At 48.8% G+C, this 19,059-nt stretch overlaps 2 protein-coding genes across 5 annotated transcripts in view; one reads left to right on the top strand and one right to left on the bottom strand.

Annotated features, from left to right (window-relative positions):
* The window catches only part of SLC24A1 (solute carrier family 24 member 1), a 36,434-nt gene that overhangs the window by 15,178 nt on the left and 2,197 nt on the right, over nucleotides 1–19,059 (top strand). For 2 of the 4 annotated variants that reach the window (XM_058541873.1, XM_058541874.1), the window contains exons 4-8: nucleotides 8,041–8,149; nucleotides 11,968–12,054; nucleotides 13,153–13,244; nucleotides 16,758–17,336; nucleotides 18,063–18,152. In XM_058541873.1, the coding sequence (XP_058397856.1) occupies nucleotides 8,041–8,149; nucleotides 11,968–12,054; nucleotides 13,153–13,244; nucleotides 16,758–17,336; nucleotides 18,063–18,152 (957 nt within the window). Of the gene's footprint in view, nucleotides 1–6,680; nucleotides 6,735–8,040; nucleotides 8,150–11,967; nucleotides 12,055–13,152; nucleotides 13,245–16,757; nucleotides 17,337–18,062; nucleotides 18,153–19,059 lie in introns of all 4 variants that reach the window. The other 2 variants (XM_058541877.1, XM_058541876.1) reach the window with 2 other exon arrangements.
* Nucleotides 18,249–19,059, bottom strand: part of DENND4A (DENN domain containing 4A) — a 126,702-nt gene continuing 125,891 nt past the window's right edge. The window contains exon 34 of the mRNA XM_058541870.1: nucleotides 18,249–18,703. The gene's annotated coding sequence lies outside the window, so the exon portion shown is untranslated. The remainder of the gene's footprint in view (nucleotides 18,704–19,059) is intronic.

Here is a 19,059-nt window from a genome sequence, read left to right on the forward strand (position 1 = left end):
TAACTATTTTAGAGTCTCTCTTTTGGCACTGGCTGCAAAAAAAAAAAAAAAGCTGAAAATATTTCAGGACGACATTGTCAAATGTTTGAGGATGCCTTTTATGACCCCAATAAGGAAATGGTAAATGTTTGTATAGTTATCAACACAGTCTAACTTAGATCTCTCTGAAACTTTATACCTGATTTTGAAGCTCTCAGTGTATTTGTTCTGGCCCAAAATGATAAATATCAGACCTGCCTTCACCATGCATAGTCACAGAAAGCCAACAAACAGCAAAGCTGACGTGCTAGCCCGGCTGAAAAGCCTTATATACCTACATTTGAAGCACCACGGGCCCTTCTTTATAGAGAGAGCTACGAGTTTGGCCAGGAATGACCAGCCATCTGCATGAGATGCTGATTGGCAAGACAGCTTTGTGGAGCACCCGTGGTGAAAAGGGATGCGAGGTGGGGAATGAGCCTGTTCTGGGTCTCTTTGGAAGCTCCATACCCACATTCTGCCCTCAAGAATACTTCAGAATGTGAAACTCCAGAGAAAAGTCTGCCACTCTTTCCTGGCAGAATTTTTTATTAAATTAACCAACAGGACCCCCAAGCAGACAAACCTGGTGCCTCCCGAGGGACTGGTCTTCCCCTTTCTCGTCAGGATTGACATTTATCCCAAGGGCTTCCATCAGTGCCCTGTACAGCCAGCTGCATGCTGTGGAGACAGGAGGGCTGTGGACAGGAAACAGCCACCAGGTCCCCTCTACCCCTGGACCCTGCCCATCCTAGGCTGCAGGGAATTTACCGTGTTCCCAAAGAGCCCATCCTCACCTGGCTGAGGGGTTCCCTCATTTATCTCCTTGAATAATGGTCAGCTTCCCCCCCAGTTGTCAGGAAAAGATTGTAAGAATAGAATTCTCAATTTAAGGCTTCTTTGCCTCATAAGATTTTCTTAAGCTTTTAGTGTTCACCTGCTCATGGGTGCTAGCAGATGACAAAATGAATACATAAGAAACAAACAGGGCCGGTCCGGTGGCTTAGTGGTTAAGTGCTCGCGCTCCGCTATTGGCAGCCCGGGTTCGGATCCCAGGCGCGCACCGACGCACCGCTTCTCCGGCCACGCTGAGGCCGCGTCCCACATACAGCAACTAGAAGGATGTGCAACTATGACATACAACTATCTACTGGGGCTTTGGGGGAAAAAAAAAAGGAGGAGGATTGGCAATAGATGTTAGCTCAGAGCTGGTCTTCCTCAGCAAAAAGAGGAGGATTAGCATGGATATTAGCTCAGGGCTGATCTACTTCACAAAAAAATAAAAGAAACAAACAAATATTAACAGAAAAACTCAAACATCTGATCATGCCTGGCCCAGTAGCTTGTTGTTTTCATAGGTATGTGTATGCTTATAGCTGAGATTTTACATACATTCATACAACACAGTAATATTTTCTCCTAGTGTATATGATGGGATTAAATATGAAATTAGATATTTATGGTGTTCTACAAAGAACAGCATGATTTCTAGATGCTTTGCACCTGTATAAATTGTAAATATAAAACGGAAGATTTTTTTAGTGTGCAGGAGTGGGCATATGGATGATAAATAAGTAGAATAAATTAGGAAGATAATTTCAGAGTGTGACGAGCACCGTGAAGGAATAAGCAGTGCATGTGATGGAGAGTGACGCTAGGCAGGAGGCCCCTTTAGCGAGGGAGAGCAGGAGAGGCCTCTTGGAGGAGGAGAAGTCCAAATAGAGATCTGCAGAATGAGGAGGGAAACCACTCCATGCTCCGTGGGGAAGAATTCCTGAAGAGGAAACAGCGTTTGCAAAGGCTCAAAGCTTGGAAAGAGCTTGGCGCATTAGAAGAAAGAATTGGAGGCCAGTGTGGTAAAGGGAGTAAGGGGAGAGTGGTACAGGATAACGCTGGAGAGGAGGGTGGGAGCTGCTGCATGCAGGGCCCTGGGGATCAGATACTGAGTTTGAATTTTATTTGGAGTTCAATGGGATGATATAATGAGGAGCCATATTTAAAAGGTCACTCCCTAACTGCTGCGTAGAGAATGGATTGTAGGTGTGCAAGGGTGGAAGCAGGGTGTCCACCTAGGAGGCTGTTGTGGGCACCCAGCATGTATATATGTTTGAGAGATGTTTTGAAGACAGAATCATCTGGACTGTGATGAAGTGGATGTGGAGGGTGAGAGAGCAGGAGAAGTCAAGGATACTGCCAGGTTTTTGGCTTGAGCAGCAGGGTGGATGGTGGTGCCACCCAGTGAGAAAGGGAAGACTTGAGGAAGAACAGGTTTAGGGAGACTCAAGTGTTCCCACTCTGGAATAGTGAATTTGGGTGGGCCTATGTCACCTCCAAGTGGGTATGTCTAGGAGGCAATTGCCCAAATGGGCCTGAAGCTCAGGAACAAGGTCTGGGCTGAAAATAGAAATTTGTGAATCACCAACAAATTTATGGTAACTAAAATCAAGGATTGGCTGATGCTACTCTGAGAGAGAGAAAGTGAGTCTAGGATTAAGCGCTAAAGCACTCCAGCGTTCATTCATTCAGCAAACATTTATTGAATCCCTTTGTATGAGGCCTATGTAGGGTCTGGGGATACAGTAAATAAAAAGACACAGTCCCAGCCCACAAGGAGCTCAGCTTAGCAGAGGAGCAGGAGTTGATTCAGGTTTTGTGAGCCCTGACACTCTTTTAAGAAAAAGAATATAAAACCACTGCTACAAAATCAAGTACTAGGTCCTGGAAAGGGTTTGTGTAGGTGAGAGACGGGCCTTGAAGCTTAAGCTTCATCAGCTCCATGGTCAATCCTCCTTGGTGGGGAAGACACACAAGTAAAACTAATAGGTACCAGTTCATGTGTAATGATACAGGTAAGTGCCAAGGCATTTAGTATTGCAGAGAGTGGACATCTCAACAAACCAGGGAGTCAGGGAAGGCTTCCTAGAGGAGGTGATGCTTAGTGGAATCTTGAAGGACAAGCATGGGTTGGCTGACTGAAGGAGAGTAGGCCCTCTCCCAGGCATGTGTAAAGGCCAGGGGAATGAAGGAGTGTGAAGAGACAATAGCTGCACTGTCTGATATGATGGCTACCTGTGGGGAAGCCATCTGTATGCGGCTACTGAGCTCTTGAAATGAGGCTAGTCTGAAATGAGATGTGCTGTAAGTGTAAAATACACACTGGGTTTCAAAGGCTTAGTATGAAAAAAAGATAAAATACTCATTAATTTTTTATATTAATTACATGTTGAATTATAATATTTTTGATATATTGGGTTAAAGTATATTATTAAAATTAATTTCACTTGTTTCTTTTACTTTTAAAAATGTGGCTATTAAAATAATTAAAATTACATATCTGGCTTCATTCTATTTCTATTGGTCAGGGCTGGACTGAAGGTAAGCAGGAAGCTGGTGTGTGCTCAGCTAAGGAGTCTGGACTCCCTCCTGAGGATGGTGAGTCCCCAGGATGTGGGGGAGGGACATGATATGCTTTGCTCAGAAAATCACTCTGGCTGAGGGGTGGAGAATGAACCAGAAGAGGAACAGATTGGGAGTCAGGAGGCTGTTGTAGGACTGTAGGCAGGAGAATGGAGATCGGAGAACGGAGGCCAAATTTGAGGACTTTCAGGAACTAGGTCTAACAGCTTATTGGATGTGGGCTGTGAGGGAGGGATTGGGGTAGACTCTTGGGTTTGCAGCCTAGACAAATGAGTGAGTCAGAGTGCAAGACTGTACTCAGTGAAGGCCTAAAGTGAAGAGTCCCCTACTAGAGTGTAACCTGGGTGAAGGCAGGACTCAGGCCAGGGATTCAGTAAATATTTGAATGAATGTTAGAAAATCCCCTCAGACTAAAATGTGTGGTTCAGGAAATGTGTCATGGATGGGCTAGAAGAGGAGAGGTCAATGATTAACTGCTGCATCAGTGGGAAATAGAAATTGGAGGTCAGGAGGAGAAGCCCCTCGAGGCCATGTTTGCCACCCCAGGTTCCTATGAATGGCTGCAAGGGATCCCATTGCTCACCCTCAGCAAGATGCGTCACAGGTGCTGGAGGCTTGGTTGGCATGAAGATATCTTCTTCAGTTTCCTCAGCCCCTGTGCTAGTTTTCATAAGGAGAAGGAGAAGGTGGGGTGATGAGGCTGAAGAAAGAGGAGGGAGGATGCTGTGGTGTGAGAGGTGGATGTGGGAATGTGTTTGTAATAAGGGCGTATTCTGAAAGCACCTACTTGCTGTTACTGCCACCCATAAGTGGACCCATCAGCCACACCTGAATGTAGACGAACTCTCATGTCCATTTACCTGAAATGTCAATAATTGGAAACGGAGCCACTAGGGAATATAGATTTCACCTCACTTCCTTATTTATGCTTGGGAAAAGAAATGTAATTTAGTAAAAAACAAAACTCTGAATGGAGATGAGGAGATTGGGGTTCTGTCATGATCTTTGTGAGTGCATGCAAGTCACAGAATCTTTCTGCATCTCAGTTTTCTCATCTTTCAAAATAGCAATAATCATACTAGCCTTGTCTATTTCAGATTAGTAGTATTGAATGAGAAAATGCATGTGAAGGGCTTCAGAAAGTTAGAAGTGTGCACTGAAGTTAGAAGATACTGATATGTACAATGAACAATGAACCCATAGAGAAGTATTTGGTTTGAATAAATCTGAAGGATAGAGAAATCATTAGGTGTGTGCACCATGGAGCAAAAGTGGGTCTCCCTGTCCGTTTGTGGACAGAGCTAGCCATCCCAAAGGGTAGCCTGGCCCTTCATAGTTCTTTGCCTCCAAGAAGAACTCACTGGGTGAGGGTTGGACATGATAAATAGTGAGATGGCTGGGCCAATGGGGGTCGGTGCTGCAGACTCCTCTATCCTAGTAAACTTACAGGTGTGTCATGAAAGAGGCAGGGGGTTTGTTCAGAAAATCCACAGTGCTCCCTTTGTATTCAGATTGGTTATTTCTGCTCTGTTTCATTAATTTGTACATTTGTTCGTTCATTCATTCTTTCAACAACGTGTGTCCAAGCATTCAAACCTCCTCCATCCTTCAAAGCTTACCAAAATTCTACCTACTTCAGAAAGCTTGTCCATCCCAGTACAGCACCCTTATCTACACCTCTCATTTCTTGAACCGCGTTCTGCTTTGTCATCTGTTTGTGTTATCATTGTTCTCAATTTCTTTCTGGACATAGAATCCATGTCCTAAACATCTTTGCGTCTCTACAGCACTAGCACAGTGCCACATAAACAGAGGTGCTGGGGAAATAAGAACTGAAGGAATGAACAAATTGGGTGGATGGATGGGTGGGTAGCCCTGGATCAGGGAGCATTTTCTATATTTTCTGAGCTGAACAGAGAAGGGAGTGTAGCAAGTCCAGTTCTAGTTCTGGCCATGGAAGGTAGCAATGGGAAGGCAAAGACAATTACTAGGGGCAGCCATTAGGGACCCTGCTGCCTGAAGATGGCACTAGAGGCCACTTGGGGGTATCCACTCATGCAGCTCGCCTTTACTCGGCACCTACTCTGTATAAGACCCTATGCCACAAGTTAGGGGAAAAGAGATGACTGTATCATAAATTCAAAAAAATGTGGAGCCTAGCTGAGTAGACCACTCATATATGTGGAAAGTTAAACAGTGATTTTTTAAAAAGTTCAAATGGTATTATAAGGCACAGTAGATGCAAAGTGGCAAGCTAGTGGTGCAGACAGTAAGCGCTGTGGGCTTAATGATTCTTCATCTCAGGTTTTCTAGGGCTGTCCCATTTCCCAGCTGGCTGCCCTACAGCTTCCCCAGGACACTAGCACTTATTTGATTACAGAACCAGATTTGGGTATCACAAAATATGCTCACTGTTGTTATACAGCTTTTGTGGAGATTGGTGTCGTAGTGAGCTGGAGTGAGGGTTGGGGTGAAAGGGGCCATTTGAGAAAGCTTTATATAAGAATAACTCTGAGTTTTCTAAAAGATTGGTAGACATAGAGGAATGGAGAAGGGATTTTAGGCAGAGGGAAAATGCATGAACAAGGGACCAGGAGTTGGAATAGATTAGTTTATATTTAAAGGACAGTTCATTCATTCATTCATTGAACAAATGTTTATCGAAAGCTTGCTAAGTGTCGGCAGTATTTTCATGCTGGACACACAGTGGTGAATGAAATAGGCAGTCTGCCTTCAGGATGCTAGTGGGGCAGTCAATTTATTTGTATGTTAACATACAAGTAACCTGCAAATAAATTAGGGAAAGTGCTATGAAGGAAAAGAATGAGAGTCTGTAAAAGAGAATTAGATGGGCACCTTAGCTTCCCAGAGGAAGGTGACATATAAGTGGACACCTGAAACATGGGGAGTGGAGGAAAGAGCGTTCCAAATGGGGAGGAGCGTTTTGAGGTGGGTAAAGAGGGTTTTGAGGTGGGTGAACAGGATGGCACGTTTGAGGGACTGAAAGACAGCTAGTGTTACTGGACCGTAGTGAGTGGACACATTTGACTGGGAATAATGTGTGCAGGCTGAAGCCAGACCGAAGCCAGGCTGGAGGTTTGGCTATGTTAAAACATTTTCTGAGACCAGGTTATCTCCGGGCATGTTTCTGTGTTCCAACCTGAGGGCTCCCTGGAGAGAGAGGGTCGTAGGGAGAAAGAGCAGGATCTCTCCAAACATCTTGTGACTCCTGTCCCTGTTTGCAGCTGGGCCATGGGGCAATTGCCGTGGATGAGCGACAAGAAAACAGGAAGCTAAAGGTGGGTGCCATGTAGAGTCAGCCCAAAGGGGACACTGCAGGGTCTCAGAGGATGGCCACAGACCTAGGCTACTGTGGCTTTGATGCTAGGGTCCTGGACTGGGCTCAGGCCTGGAAAGCTCCTGGAAACGCTGGCTTCCCTGACTCTGACCTCCAGGTGGCCTTGGAGGAGGTGCTAGTTGGGGACCTAAGTCCAGAATGTCACTGCTCACTCTGCCACTAGCTTGCTGTGTGAGCTTGGGCCTCAGATTCTGCATCTGTAAAATGACTGGACTAGATGAACTCAAGTCCCAACATTCTATAATTGATCTAAAAGCCTAATTAACTGTCGCTTTGGACTGCCCCAGAACTAAGAGAAACTTAGGAGGGGCACTAAGGGCAGGGGAGTCAGAGACTAAGGAAGTCTTAGCTTCCTTTGGCCTGTGGGATATTTAGGAAGAATTATGGGGACCTTAGAGAGGAGAGACTGGGGCCTGAGTGAAACCTCCCCCATCCCAAGAAAATCCTGAGGCCTATTGTGAAGTGCTGTGTTACCACAGCCACTAGATGGCAGAAGAGATCAGATCCGGGGGATTGGGGCAGGGAGAGGGAGGTAGGGACGGAGCAAGCACTTGTCTTTGGACGTTCCTTTGTAGATCAGATGGTGTTTCTGTGTCACTATGAAGAAATGTGTGTCACATCTGTGTGTCTGCACATACAGATGTGTGTATGTGTGTGCCTGTGAAGGTCTCTTGGGCATATGGGTAGAAAAAAGCGAACTGGATTAGGAAACAGAAGACCTGGGTGCTAGTCGTAACTCTCATTTACTCCCCACATGACCTCGGATAAGCCACCCAGCCTCACTGAGTTTTCATTTCCCTTTCTGTAGAAGGGGTGACAGCCTTGCTTATCTCTGGGGGCAGGGCAAAGCACAACGACGCTTTGTGGACTGTGAAGGGCTGTACCCATGCACAGTGGGTCTCGCTGTGTGGTGTGTGGGTGAGTGTGTGTTTCTATGAGGGTGTACTTGCAGGGATGGACAAATCCTTGGTAATGTGGTATCCTTCATACGCATTGTCTGCTCCCTGTTGAGACTTTGGGATTATTCAGTATGTAGAATTAGCCAGTCATGGAAGAGTTGAGGGGAGGCTGAGAAAGAAAGCAGTATAACTCTCCTGGTTGAGATGAAGGAAGAGGGGAGGCCAGGATAGGCCTCCTGTGCTTTCACCCTGACCTCTGTGGGAGGGAGGCAGGGTTAGTGAGGCCTTCGTGTGGCTCCTCTCCTGGCTTGGGCAGGGGCCACTGAAGCCTGGCTCTCCCCTGCTCAGCTCCCGTCTGTGCTGACCCGAGGGAGCAGCTCGGCCTCTCTGCACAACAGCACCATGCGCAGCACCATCTACCGGCTCATCCTCCACAGCCTGGACCCTCTGGGGGAAGGTAAGCAAGGCCTCCCCAGCCTGCGTGGTCTCCCTGTCCACTACTTCCCTCCTGTGGCTGGACCAGAACTGGGACCTGCAAAACTGAGAGCAGTGGGTGGGGTGAGGGCGGGAATGGGAAGAGAGAGTTAGCAGAGGAGAGTGGGTGGTAAAGGCAGACAGCCTGGGAAATAGAGAGGAAGACACAGGACTCACCAGGAGAGGGCGCCAAGGAGCTAAGACCCTTAGGTATTCACATCCCATTACCTCCCTGCCTCTGTGTCCCCTCCTGTAAAATGAAGGGCTTTACCTGGAGTTAGTGAGGCCATGAGTGCCATGTGCCCTGCACTGGTCCATGTTGGGGCTGCCCTCAGTGACTTCCCCGTGAAGCCCACCACCCACGAGTTAGCCCCAGTGTCCCACAGTCTCCAGCCAGGCAGCTTGGCTTAGGCTGACTGGCCAGGGCTGCCAGTGTAGGAACCTTCTCGTGTAGGTTCCCGCAGCCCAGAATCTCTTGAGTGGCACCTCTCTCCACTCTGTATTTGGCTCTGGAGTCTTAGGAAGCCTGCTGACCCCTCGCCCTGCCAGGAATCCCAAAGTATACCCTGGGAGCTGCCAGGACCACTTCTGGGGGTGGTGAGGCTCCAAGGTGCAGTGTGGGCTGATATCCAACTTGACAAATGGTGGGGGCAGCTGAGGTTCTCACCATCTACCTTATGAAGTCCTGCCTTCTGGCCCCCTTCCCCAGAGAGCTGCCCCCAACATGCTTCTCAGACCCCTAAATGGCACCCTTCAGGTAGGCTGATGCTCTCCTTGGGCCCCTCCATCTCTGGGGCTTTGGTGCAGAACTGGGAGCTCAAGCAGGAGGCCCATCAAAGGAAGATTGGCCTTTGGGCAGAAGCCAAGGAGTAGGAATGCAGCTGGGCAGGAGGGCTGAGGACTGAGCTGAATATGGTACCAGAGACTGACCCATGAGCCCCAGGGAGCACCCCAACTGACCTTTCTGGTTCAGGGACAAATTTGGGGGAGCTCAGAATTTCCTCAGCCCTAAAGTGTCATCTTCAGACACAATATAGGGTTGTTGAGTGTTTAAAACAAGTATATTGTACTGTGAAAAGCAGAGTCAAAGACAAGGTGATCAAACCTTCTTAGAAAATCCTCAAGGTGAGCCTCCGCAGACACTGAGAGAGGCCACCCCCAAACGTCAGCTCCAGAAAAACAGTTCTCCTAGGGTTTCGAGAGGGGAGTCGACAGCACCCGGCAGCCTGAGGGTGATCAGTGCTGGGGTGTACCTGGAGATAAAGACCTTCTCCTGAATGGGACCGCAGGGGACCCTGCATGGGTCACTTCCACAGCCAACAGCCGCCAGCTGGCCTACTTGTCCTAACAGGATTTTGTATGGCCAGGTCAGGCCGAGGGCAGAGGAGATTGATACTAAGGAGATGATCCGGCTGCACTGAGAGCTGAGAGGTCATGTGAGGAAACAAGCGCCGGGGGAGCCAGTGACAGTCATCCCAGGGAAGACAAGCATCCTCGCTACATTGTGTGCATTTGTGGCAGGCAGGGAACGACCCTCACGGCAAATGATTGCTGATACACTTTGGGATGCAGTCCTGATCAGAGAAGCCAACCCTGATTCTACACCTGAGATTCCATCCAGGAGGGCCTGGGACCACGCAGCAGCGTCTGTCTTTCCAGGTGTCCCAACTCTTTCCACAGAGCTGATCGATGGTCTGAACTTTCACTTACCCTGTGAAGGGGCTTTACCTCTCCAGGATCCCATGCCTCTTCTGGTGATTTCACTTGGATGTGTGTGTGTGTGTGAGAGAGACAGACAGAGACACACAGAGAGAAACAGAGACAGACAGAAACAAAGGGAGGCCCTGCCACTGACCTGCTTTCCATGGAGGTATGGGAAATGAGAGGTTAGGGTGTGTGATGAGGGATGAGACGGTAAGAGGGGAACTAGGTTTTCCTGCCAGCCCCTCCAGGCAACAGTCAGCAGATATTCTCAGCACCAGGACTGGAACCAGGGGAGCCCTCCTTTGAAACATGTTGCTCAACAGAAGACTGCAGTGTTCGATCAATGCCCAGAGGGCACTGGAGTTGTCTGGATGAAGGAGGCAGTGGAGTGTCCACCTCCTGACATCTCAGTTCTGATGAAGACCTCCTGGGCAGGCCCCCCAGGACACTTCGAGGGACCACACACGCCAGGGTGGTGGCTCTGCAGGATGGAGCCGGTTGTCAGAAGTGGCTGCTGCTGAACCAACTCTGAGAGTTTAGGAGACAGGTTGAGAGGAGGAAATTCCAGACCCATTTATGTTTCCTGCCCATCTTGGACCCAGGCAGAGTCTGATCCACCCAGCTTTCCAGATCGCACCATCTCAATCTGTCTTATTATGGACTAGAGGATCTTCAGGTTCCCTTCTAACTCAGACCCTCTGGAATGCTGGGTCTCATCACTGCAGAGTTGTTTCCTGGGTGAGACAGTGGCTCTCAACTACTGTTGTCAGTTCATCATTGTTGTCATAGCTAAAACTTACATGGTGCCTTCTAGGTGCCAGGCACTCTTTTCAGCACCTTCACGTATAAATTCATTTATTCCTTCAACAACTCTGTAAGATTTTACAGATGAAGAATCTGAGGTACAGAGAGGTTAAGGAATCACCCAGTTAGGTCCATGGTTAGCAAGTGGCAGAACTAGGATTCAAACCCAGGCTGTCTGGCTCCAGAATCCGAGCTAACATAACAATATTTAATTGCAGCAATTAAAGTATTATTATTTATTTTGTCTCATGCACCCCCACATCAGTGATCTGAGGATATCATGGTGTTGCCTTTGTAGAGAGGGGACACTGAGGCTTGGAGATGGTACACAGTCTTCCCAAGGTCACCCAGTGCTCACAGGGCAGAGCCAGCATGGAATCCAGAATAGACCCCATGACACCACTTTGTTCTATCAGTTGTGCCATTGTCCTCATCCTCCTGGACTGCACAGCTGTGAGGAGGACCCTCATGAGCCCTTGCATCTCCCACCTTGAAATTCCACATGTAAAGCACCTTGCATGTTGCCTGGAACATAGTCACATTGACAGAGAGTTGCCCTCTACATTTTTCTTGCCTGGAGATCAGGGCAGCACCATTCTGTGCACAATGCTCGGTGGGCCTCCAGCAAAGCATGTGCACAGGGATCTGGAAGGAGGCTTTGCTTGGGCTCCAGGTGTCTGGGGTCAAAAAGGGTGGCAGGGAGCTTGGTGGTCAGCTATTTCCCTTTCCCACTGGAGAGGGAAGGCTCATGATCATGGCCACCAGTAGTGCCCCTGGAGCTGTAGCAAAGCTTCTAGTAGAGTCATAGAAAGTAAATTGCGACGGACCTTACAGATAATCTAGTCCAAGGATGGCAAAAATGTCTCCCTGCCATTATTTCTCCATTCCCTGCCCCTCACAGACATCACTAATCGATCATGGTCCTCTCCTACCAAGCTTGGATCAGAATTCTCCTTAGTTCAGCACTCAGGCAGCCCTCACTTGAGCTCATAAAGGAAGTGAATCCTTTTTGTTGCCCCTGAGTCCAACCATATCATTTTACCAGAAAAGAAACAGGCCTAGTGAGGGAAAGTGACTTGCCCAAGGTCACAGCCAGTTAGTGACAGTGCAGGGAATTTAAGACAAAAGTTTGGAAATTGGGCACCATGAACAAGCCTAGTAGGACCAGAATCCAGACATGGCAACTCCCAGCCCAGCCTCTTCCCACACACTTCAGCAGCTCTGGCTGTCAGCTGACTAGCCTAACGGAAGGGTGTGGTCCCAGATAAGATGTGTTTCCTTTCTCATTCCCAGACCGTCCCTCCAAGGACAAGGAGGAGGAGAGCTTGAATCAGGAGGCCAAAGCCAAGCCTCAGGCCAAAGCAGAGAGCAAAGCAGAAGGTGAGAGAACGGTGAGACCAGCAGGTTTCTCCTGCCACCTTCCTCCCTCCTGTCAGCCAGGGCCTGAGGCATGCCTCTCGGCCTCTCGGGGCCAGTCCAGGAGTGATGATCTGGTGCTGCCCTGCACCCTCCTGTCCTCTGGCATCCTCCTCCCATTGTGCTCCCTCCCTGACATGGCTGCTGGCCCGAGGGTGGCCCTGTGGAACTCCCTCCGCACTCTCCTCAGAACAGGTAGGCAAGGCCAGGCAGGGGCTTTGAATTCCCACTTCTTTTTTTTGCTAAATCTTGTCCCAGATGAGACTCTCGTGGACTCGGTTTCTTCTTCCTGTCACTGCTACACAAGGACAGTGCTGCTAGGGATTGGTCTGAGACCAGCAACCCCAGTGAGGGAAGGCCACCAGGGATCTGGTGACACAGAAGTCCAGCATCTGTGTGGCAGCTGGGACAGGGGTAGTGAGTCAGCTACTGCCCTGTGGGCTCTGCACAGCACACCAGGCCTGCCTGATGCACCCAGCAACCCTTGAGGGAGGTAGAACAGCAGTCATTGTTCCCATTCCACAGACAAGGAAACTGAGACTCAGAGAGGTTGAATGACTTGACCAAAGCCACATAGCCAAGAAGTGAGAGAGCCTGTACCTAAACCCAGCTCTCCAGACTTTCCAAGTCTCCCTTCCCTGCAATCCTCTTCCAAGGCTTCCTTGCTGCTGCCTTTGAAATCATCAGGATCCTCTCCATGCAGTTGGTAGGGGAAGCGTGAGACCCTGAGGGCTGAGGCTTTGCCCTCTCCCTGCTCCAGTTGCCCAAGCTGTTCACAGCATCCTTGGCCACAGTGGCCAGGATAGAAATGTCTGTGAATACAGGGGGAGCAAGGATGGCCACTTCCCAGCTGTCCTCTCATCTGCAGACATCTCTGTGGATAGGACAATAACAATTCACATCATTTTACTTTTCCTATCTACAAGAAATTCCCCAAACAAACCTTCTGAGACCCTGAAGTGGACAAGTCCAATAGCCCTGTAGCCACACACACCAGTCTCTGCCAGCTGCCCTCAGAACCTGGCACACTCTTCTGACCTATCCCATGTTTATCCTTTAAAGAGGAGGAGCCGGCCAAGCTCCCTGCGGTCACAGTCACACCAGCCCCTGCTCCGGACGTCAAGGGAGATCAGGAGGAGGATCCTGGTGGTCAGGTAGGCACAAGCCTCTTCCCAGATGGAGGAACTTGAGAGGCCCAGGGAAGGACTTGCTGACCAAAAATCCTTCCTTCTTGAAGGTCTGAAGTGCTATTTGAGGTTCATTCCCCTTGGATAAGCATTGTCCTTTCTCTGAAGATCAGATACCCCACAGGGCCAGTTAATTCACCTTACACCTTAGTATGAGTGAGATAATATATATGAGAATGGGTTGCCAACTGTCACATGCTGTAAGAACATAAGGAATAACTGTTAGGGGGTCTGTTAGCAACTAGGGAACAGTGAGACCAGGCATCTGGAAATGCAGGGGTGAGCGGGGGTGACGGGGTTGCTGTGTAAAGGCCTTGGAAGCTTCTGAGGCACCTCAGCCTCATGGAGTTCTGACGCTGCTGTCTTCGGAGCCTCACAGCCTCTTCTTCCACCCTGCTCCTGCCAAACTGGACTGCTTGTCTCCATGCTTTTCTACCCCCAGGCCTTGGCCCACATGGTTTCCTCCCCCCTAGAATGCCGTTTTCCCCTCCATCTTCATATCTTCTAATCTCAGGCCAGTGTAAATGCCTCCTTTGCTATGAAGCTTCCCTGACTGATCCCCCCAACGTGAATGCCCATGGTACTTTGTCCTCTATGTATGAGTCTCTCTAGTTCCCCTGCTAGGTGGTGAGCTTCCTGAAGGGAGGATCTATGTCTGAGTTGTCTCTGTCTCCCCCACAGAGAAACACAATGCCTGGCACACAGCTGTGCTCAATAAGGGTTGAGTGACAGTAAATAAGCAGTCTGTTTGCAAGTTCCAGCCCTGTTTGTTTTTTCTATTCGACACTCAGAAGCACTCAATTATATCTCAACCTTAAGCCAGCAACTTTGGGTTCAGTGTCTAAGACATCTTCATGGTATCATGAGTGTCCTGAGTAGGCCCATTACAGCCAGCTTAAGTAAAAGGGATTAGAGGATACAGAGGTGTCTCCTGCAATCCCAGGGCAGGATGTGAAGCTTGGTCTCACGAAGAGCTGGACCTAGGCCTGAGAGGGGATCTGTGACCCTGCTGGCTTCTCACTCCATGTCCTGCTCTCCCTCACATCCCCTTCTCTGTGTGCAGGCTCTGTCACTCAACCTTTCCGGGCAGCCTGGCTCCATTTGCTTCCGTATTGGCACACATAGCCCTAACCACTACCCCAGTCCTCTAGTCCACAGAGGGCTCAACCAGTGACTGGCTCCCAGTCTCAGAAGAGAGAATCCGTTCAAACAAGGTCACGGGTCAGGGATCCAGCCTGTGTCCAATCACCTGCGGCAGGGAGAGGTGGGGTGCTTTGACGCAAACACAGAAGAAGGGAGCCACTCATTCGGGGGCTATTTAGGGGTTACAGTTCTCAGAGAAGAGGGTGCAGGCTGGGCAGACACTCCCATAGCTATCTATTTAAATGACTTATCTCCTCCAGGAAGCCTTCTCTCCTGATGGGGGTGGGGAGGGAGGGCAGGAATTATTACAGACTAAAATTTTCTCACTCTGCATTCTCAATTCAAAGCACAGGCCTCACAGATAATAATATTTGACTTCTTCATCAGATGTTCTCAACCCTGGTTGCATATTAGAATAATTTGGGGAAGCTTTTAAAAATGCCCAGGCCCCACCCTCAGCCAGTTAAGTCAGAGTACCAGGAGTGGGTCCTTGGGTATGAATGTTTTTAAAGCCTCCAGGTGATTTTATTTATTTATTTATTTTGTGAGGAGATCAGCCCTGTGCTAACATCTGCCAATCCTCCTCTTTTTTTGCTGAGGAAGACTGGCCCTGGGCTAACATCCGTGCCCATCTTCCTCCACTTTATATGGGACGCTGACACAGCATGGCTTGCCAAGCAGTGCGTCGGTGCGCGCCCGGGATCCGAACCGGCGAACCCCGGGCCGCCGCAGCGGAGCGCGTGCACTTAACTGCTTGCGCCACCAGGCTGGCCCTGCTCCAAGTGATTTTCATATGCAGCAGAGTTGTGACACTGAGCATCCCTTGGGGGTTGGCTGTGTTATGAAATTTGTTACAGATGACATACTCCATGAGCACACAACCCAGGTCATTTGCTCAAGGGATTGGACCAGTACGTTGTTATAGGTTAGTTGGGAGCCTAATCTGAGGACCCTCAGAATCCATGGCTTTTAGAGTACATGGCGTCAGTCCAAGGTTCCCAAATACTGGTCTGTAGGTGGGTCTATTAGGAGCACTTGTGAGAATGTTAAAATAGATTCCTGGCTTCCAATCTCAGAGATGCTAATTCAGTTGGTCCAGTGGGGTGAGGAAATCTATATTTCTAATAAGCTCCCCAGGCTACCAGGTTTGGGGACCAAAGATCTCATTCAGCCCTGGCATTTGCAAAGCAGGGTAGCTTGGTGGTTAAGAGGCCAAGAGTTGGACTATCCATATTCAAATCCCAACTTCATCACTTACAAACTGTGTGGACCATGGGCAGGTTATTTAACTATTGTGTACCCATTTCTCCATCAGTCAGATGGGTTTAATGCTATCTATATCATAAGTTAATTAACTCATGAAACACAGTAAGTGCTAGCTGCAATTATTATTATTAAACCATTTAGCATGGTGCCTGGCACATAAAAAGTCTCAATAAATAGGTATTCTCATCATTATATTATACATGTAAGGTAATATAACAGTTTGGGAGTTTTAGTGGACTCAGCAATGTGATGTAACCACCAAAAGATATCATGCCATATTAGGCAACATTAATGAAAGCATAGTATCTAAGACAAGGGAGGTGATGATCCTATTTGACTCTGTGTGATGTTCTGTGTTCAGTTTTCGAAGCCTCCTCGTGGCATGTAAGCTAACTAGGATGAGTTCACCAAGACAGGGAGGAGGCTCTAGGGGGAGCATAGGGGAATGATAGAAGGACCTGGGAATCTTTAGCCCATGGAAGAGAGCTGTGTGTGGAAGAGTGACTAGCCTTGTTCTGTGTGGCTCTAAAGAGTAAACCTATACACGGGAGCAGAAGCTTGGTGTAAATATGGACTTCAAAGTAAGCAGAGTTGTCAAAGATGACAGAAGCTGCTTTAGGTGCCGAGCTCTCCATCCCTGGAAGTGATCACATAAAGACCAGACAACCACTGGGTAGGAATGTTGTGAAGGGAATCTTGCTGAATGATTGCACTAGTTTTCTCCTCATACTCAAGTTTTTAGATAACATTCTTTTTTTTTCTAATTTTTATTTATTTATTTATTTTCCCCAAAGCCCCAGTAGCTAGTTGTATGTCATAGTTGCACATCCTTCTAGTTGCTGTATGTGGGACGCGGCCTCAGCATGGCCGGAGAAGCGGTGCGTCGGTGCGCGCCCGGGATCCGAACCCGGGCTGCCAGCAGCGGAGCGCACGCACTCAACCACTAAGCCACAGGGCCAGCCCTTAGATAACATTCTGAGAGGAAGAAGAACAAAAAATAATGAGTAAAAACTGGGAAGGAAAACAAGCAGAGCAGTGATCACACATTAACCTGTTGGCTTTGGACTGCAGGCAGGAGATGCAGGTGGAGCTGAGCACACAGGGGAAATGATGCGTGAAGAGGCTGAAGCCCCTGGGGAAGGTGAAACGGGAGAGCGAAGTGGAGGTGACACTCAACTAGAAGGTGGAGGTGAAACGGAAGCAGAAGGAAAAGATGAACGTGAAGGTGAAACGGAAGCAGGAGGCAAAGGAGACAGTGAAAGTGAAGGTGAAATCCAAGCAGAAAGGAAAGGAAGTGATGATGGTGAAGGTGAAATCCAAGCAGGAGAAGGGGAAATGACAGGTGATGAAGGCGAAGCTGGAGAGCAGGAATTCAATGCCGAAAATCAAGGTGAAGCCAGAAGTGATGAGAGAGATATAGATGGTGAAGGGGGAGGCGATGGAGGTGACGGTGAAGATGAGGAGGAGGAAGAGGAGGAGGAGGAGGAAGAGGAAGAGGAGGAGGAGGAGGAGCAGGAGGAGGAAGAGGAGGAAAATGAGGAGCCCTTGTCCCTGGAGTGGCCTGAGACCAGGCAGAAGCAGGCCATTTACCTTTTCCTCCTGCCCATTGTGCTCCCGCTGTGGCTGACGGTGCCCGACGTCCGGAGGCTGGTGAGTTTGCCCAGCCGTACCCCAGCTGTCCATCCCCAGAGAGGCTGTGCGGTCTCTAGGCACTCCCACTCAAGAGGAGGGAGGGGACAGGGCAAACCAGCTTGGCGGGGCTCAACCACAGGGAGGATCTGGGATAGAATCTGCAGCTCTGGAGGGACCGTGCACCTAGGGGGACATACTGATGGACTTGGGAGGCCCTAGAACGTGCTTATTTCCACCACTGTGAGCAATGTAAACTAGTCCCTCCTTGACTCCTCTCTGTTCCTTGATTTTAATATGGGAATGATGCCTCTACCCCCCTCCACATTTCACAGGGATATTGTGAAAGCCCAGGGTGGTATGTGCTATTTCTCTCCAGCATTCCTATTTATAGGGAAAGGTCTTATTCACATACTCCACCCAAAGGCGGACCATATTCTGTCTCTGAGTCTGGAGAGGGGCAGGGCGGGGAGAGGTTGCAGAAGCCACACCAAATCCCTAAAATGGTCTGGTTCTAGGGCAAGCAAATAGCTCTCTTCAGTCTGGTGACCGCTGAACACCCTACTGGCCGGACTCCCCTATTGCCACCAACCTCATCCTTTCCCAGCCATCTCAAGGTCCTCACTGGAGACAGAGATCTCAGCTCTAAGATCCCCTCCAGCACTCCTCCCGCAGATCTCATCACTGATTCTGGCCCTTGGAAGGGCCTCTGCAACTTATTTCTCTTCCATTTCAAACTTCAAATAGGAGTCGAGGAAGTTTTTTGTGATCACCTTCTTGGGATCCATCACGTGGATAGCCATGTTCTCATACCTCATGGTGTGGTGGGCTCACCAGGTGAGTGAACAGCAGGAACCAAATCCTGCATCAGATGATCTCAAGGACACTATTTTCCTTCAGGGTGAATTTCCAGTACCCAGGGAATAGTGAGGATCAAGTGAATTTGTACAGTTTCTACGTTGTTTGTAAAGGTTATAAGCAGACTTTTTATTCTAGTGAATGTAGTGCTTTTGAAGTGTGGCTCTTCTGTCTTATATTCACATTGTAGCATGACATAGAAGGCCCTTCACGATCTGCTTCCAGCTGACCATTTCTTATTAGCCTCATTCTCTGTTTTCTGTCAGGCATCCCCACTCCTCTCCACCTGGGGAAATCGTATACACTTGTGAGAGCCTGCTCAGTTTTGCCTCCTCTCTGGCATTTCATCAGTCTTCCTCTGAGTGCCCATGGCTTTTCTGTTCCACCTGGAACACTGCACTTAGCACAGAGCTGTAACTGTTGTTTACAAGCTTTTCTCTTTCAGGAGGTGGAGAGGAGGGGCTGTGTAGTACTACTCGTACTTCTATCTCCAGCCTCTTAGTTCTTGGCACATGCAGGTGTCCATGGTTCTGGAAATGGAAACGGGTGACATGAACAGATCTTTGGAGGGGCAGTTCTTCAGGGAAGGTAGAGGTGTTGTAGTTGGAATGACAGTGAGAGGTGGTATCATAAATGAACTTTTAGTCCAATTTGGAAAAGAGCAGCATTATTTCCTGAAGCCTTGAGCAGGGCCCCATTCTTTCTCTCTATGGCCTGTCTTTCCAACTGTTGGTTCTGCCATCACCCTACCTCACTCAGGCCAAGGGAGTGTGCTGAGCTCTGTGGAAGGTGTTGGGTTTGCACAAAGTAGTATGTGGTTGGTGCTTTGAAGAGCCTCAGATTTTTTACCTGCTTTTGCCATGGTTTCTCATTACTGTTACTGTTT

This window comes from Diceros bicornis, chromosome 5 (assembly GCF_020826845.1).
Source record: "Diceros bicornis minor isolate mBicDic1 chromosome 5, mDicBic1.mat.cur, whole genome shotgun sequence".
In the NCBI taxonomy this organism is placed as follows: domain Eukaryota; kingdom Metazoa; phylum Chordata; class Mammalia; order Perissodactyla; family Rhinocerotidae; genus Diceros; species Diceros bicornis.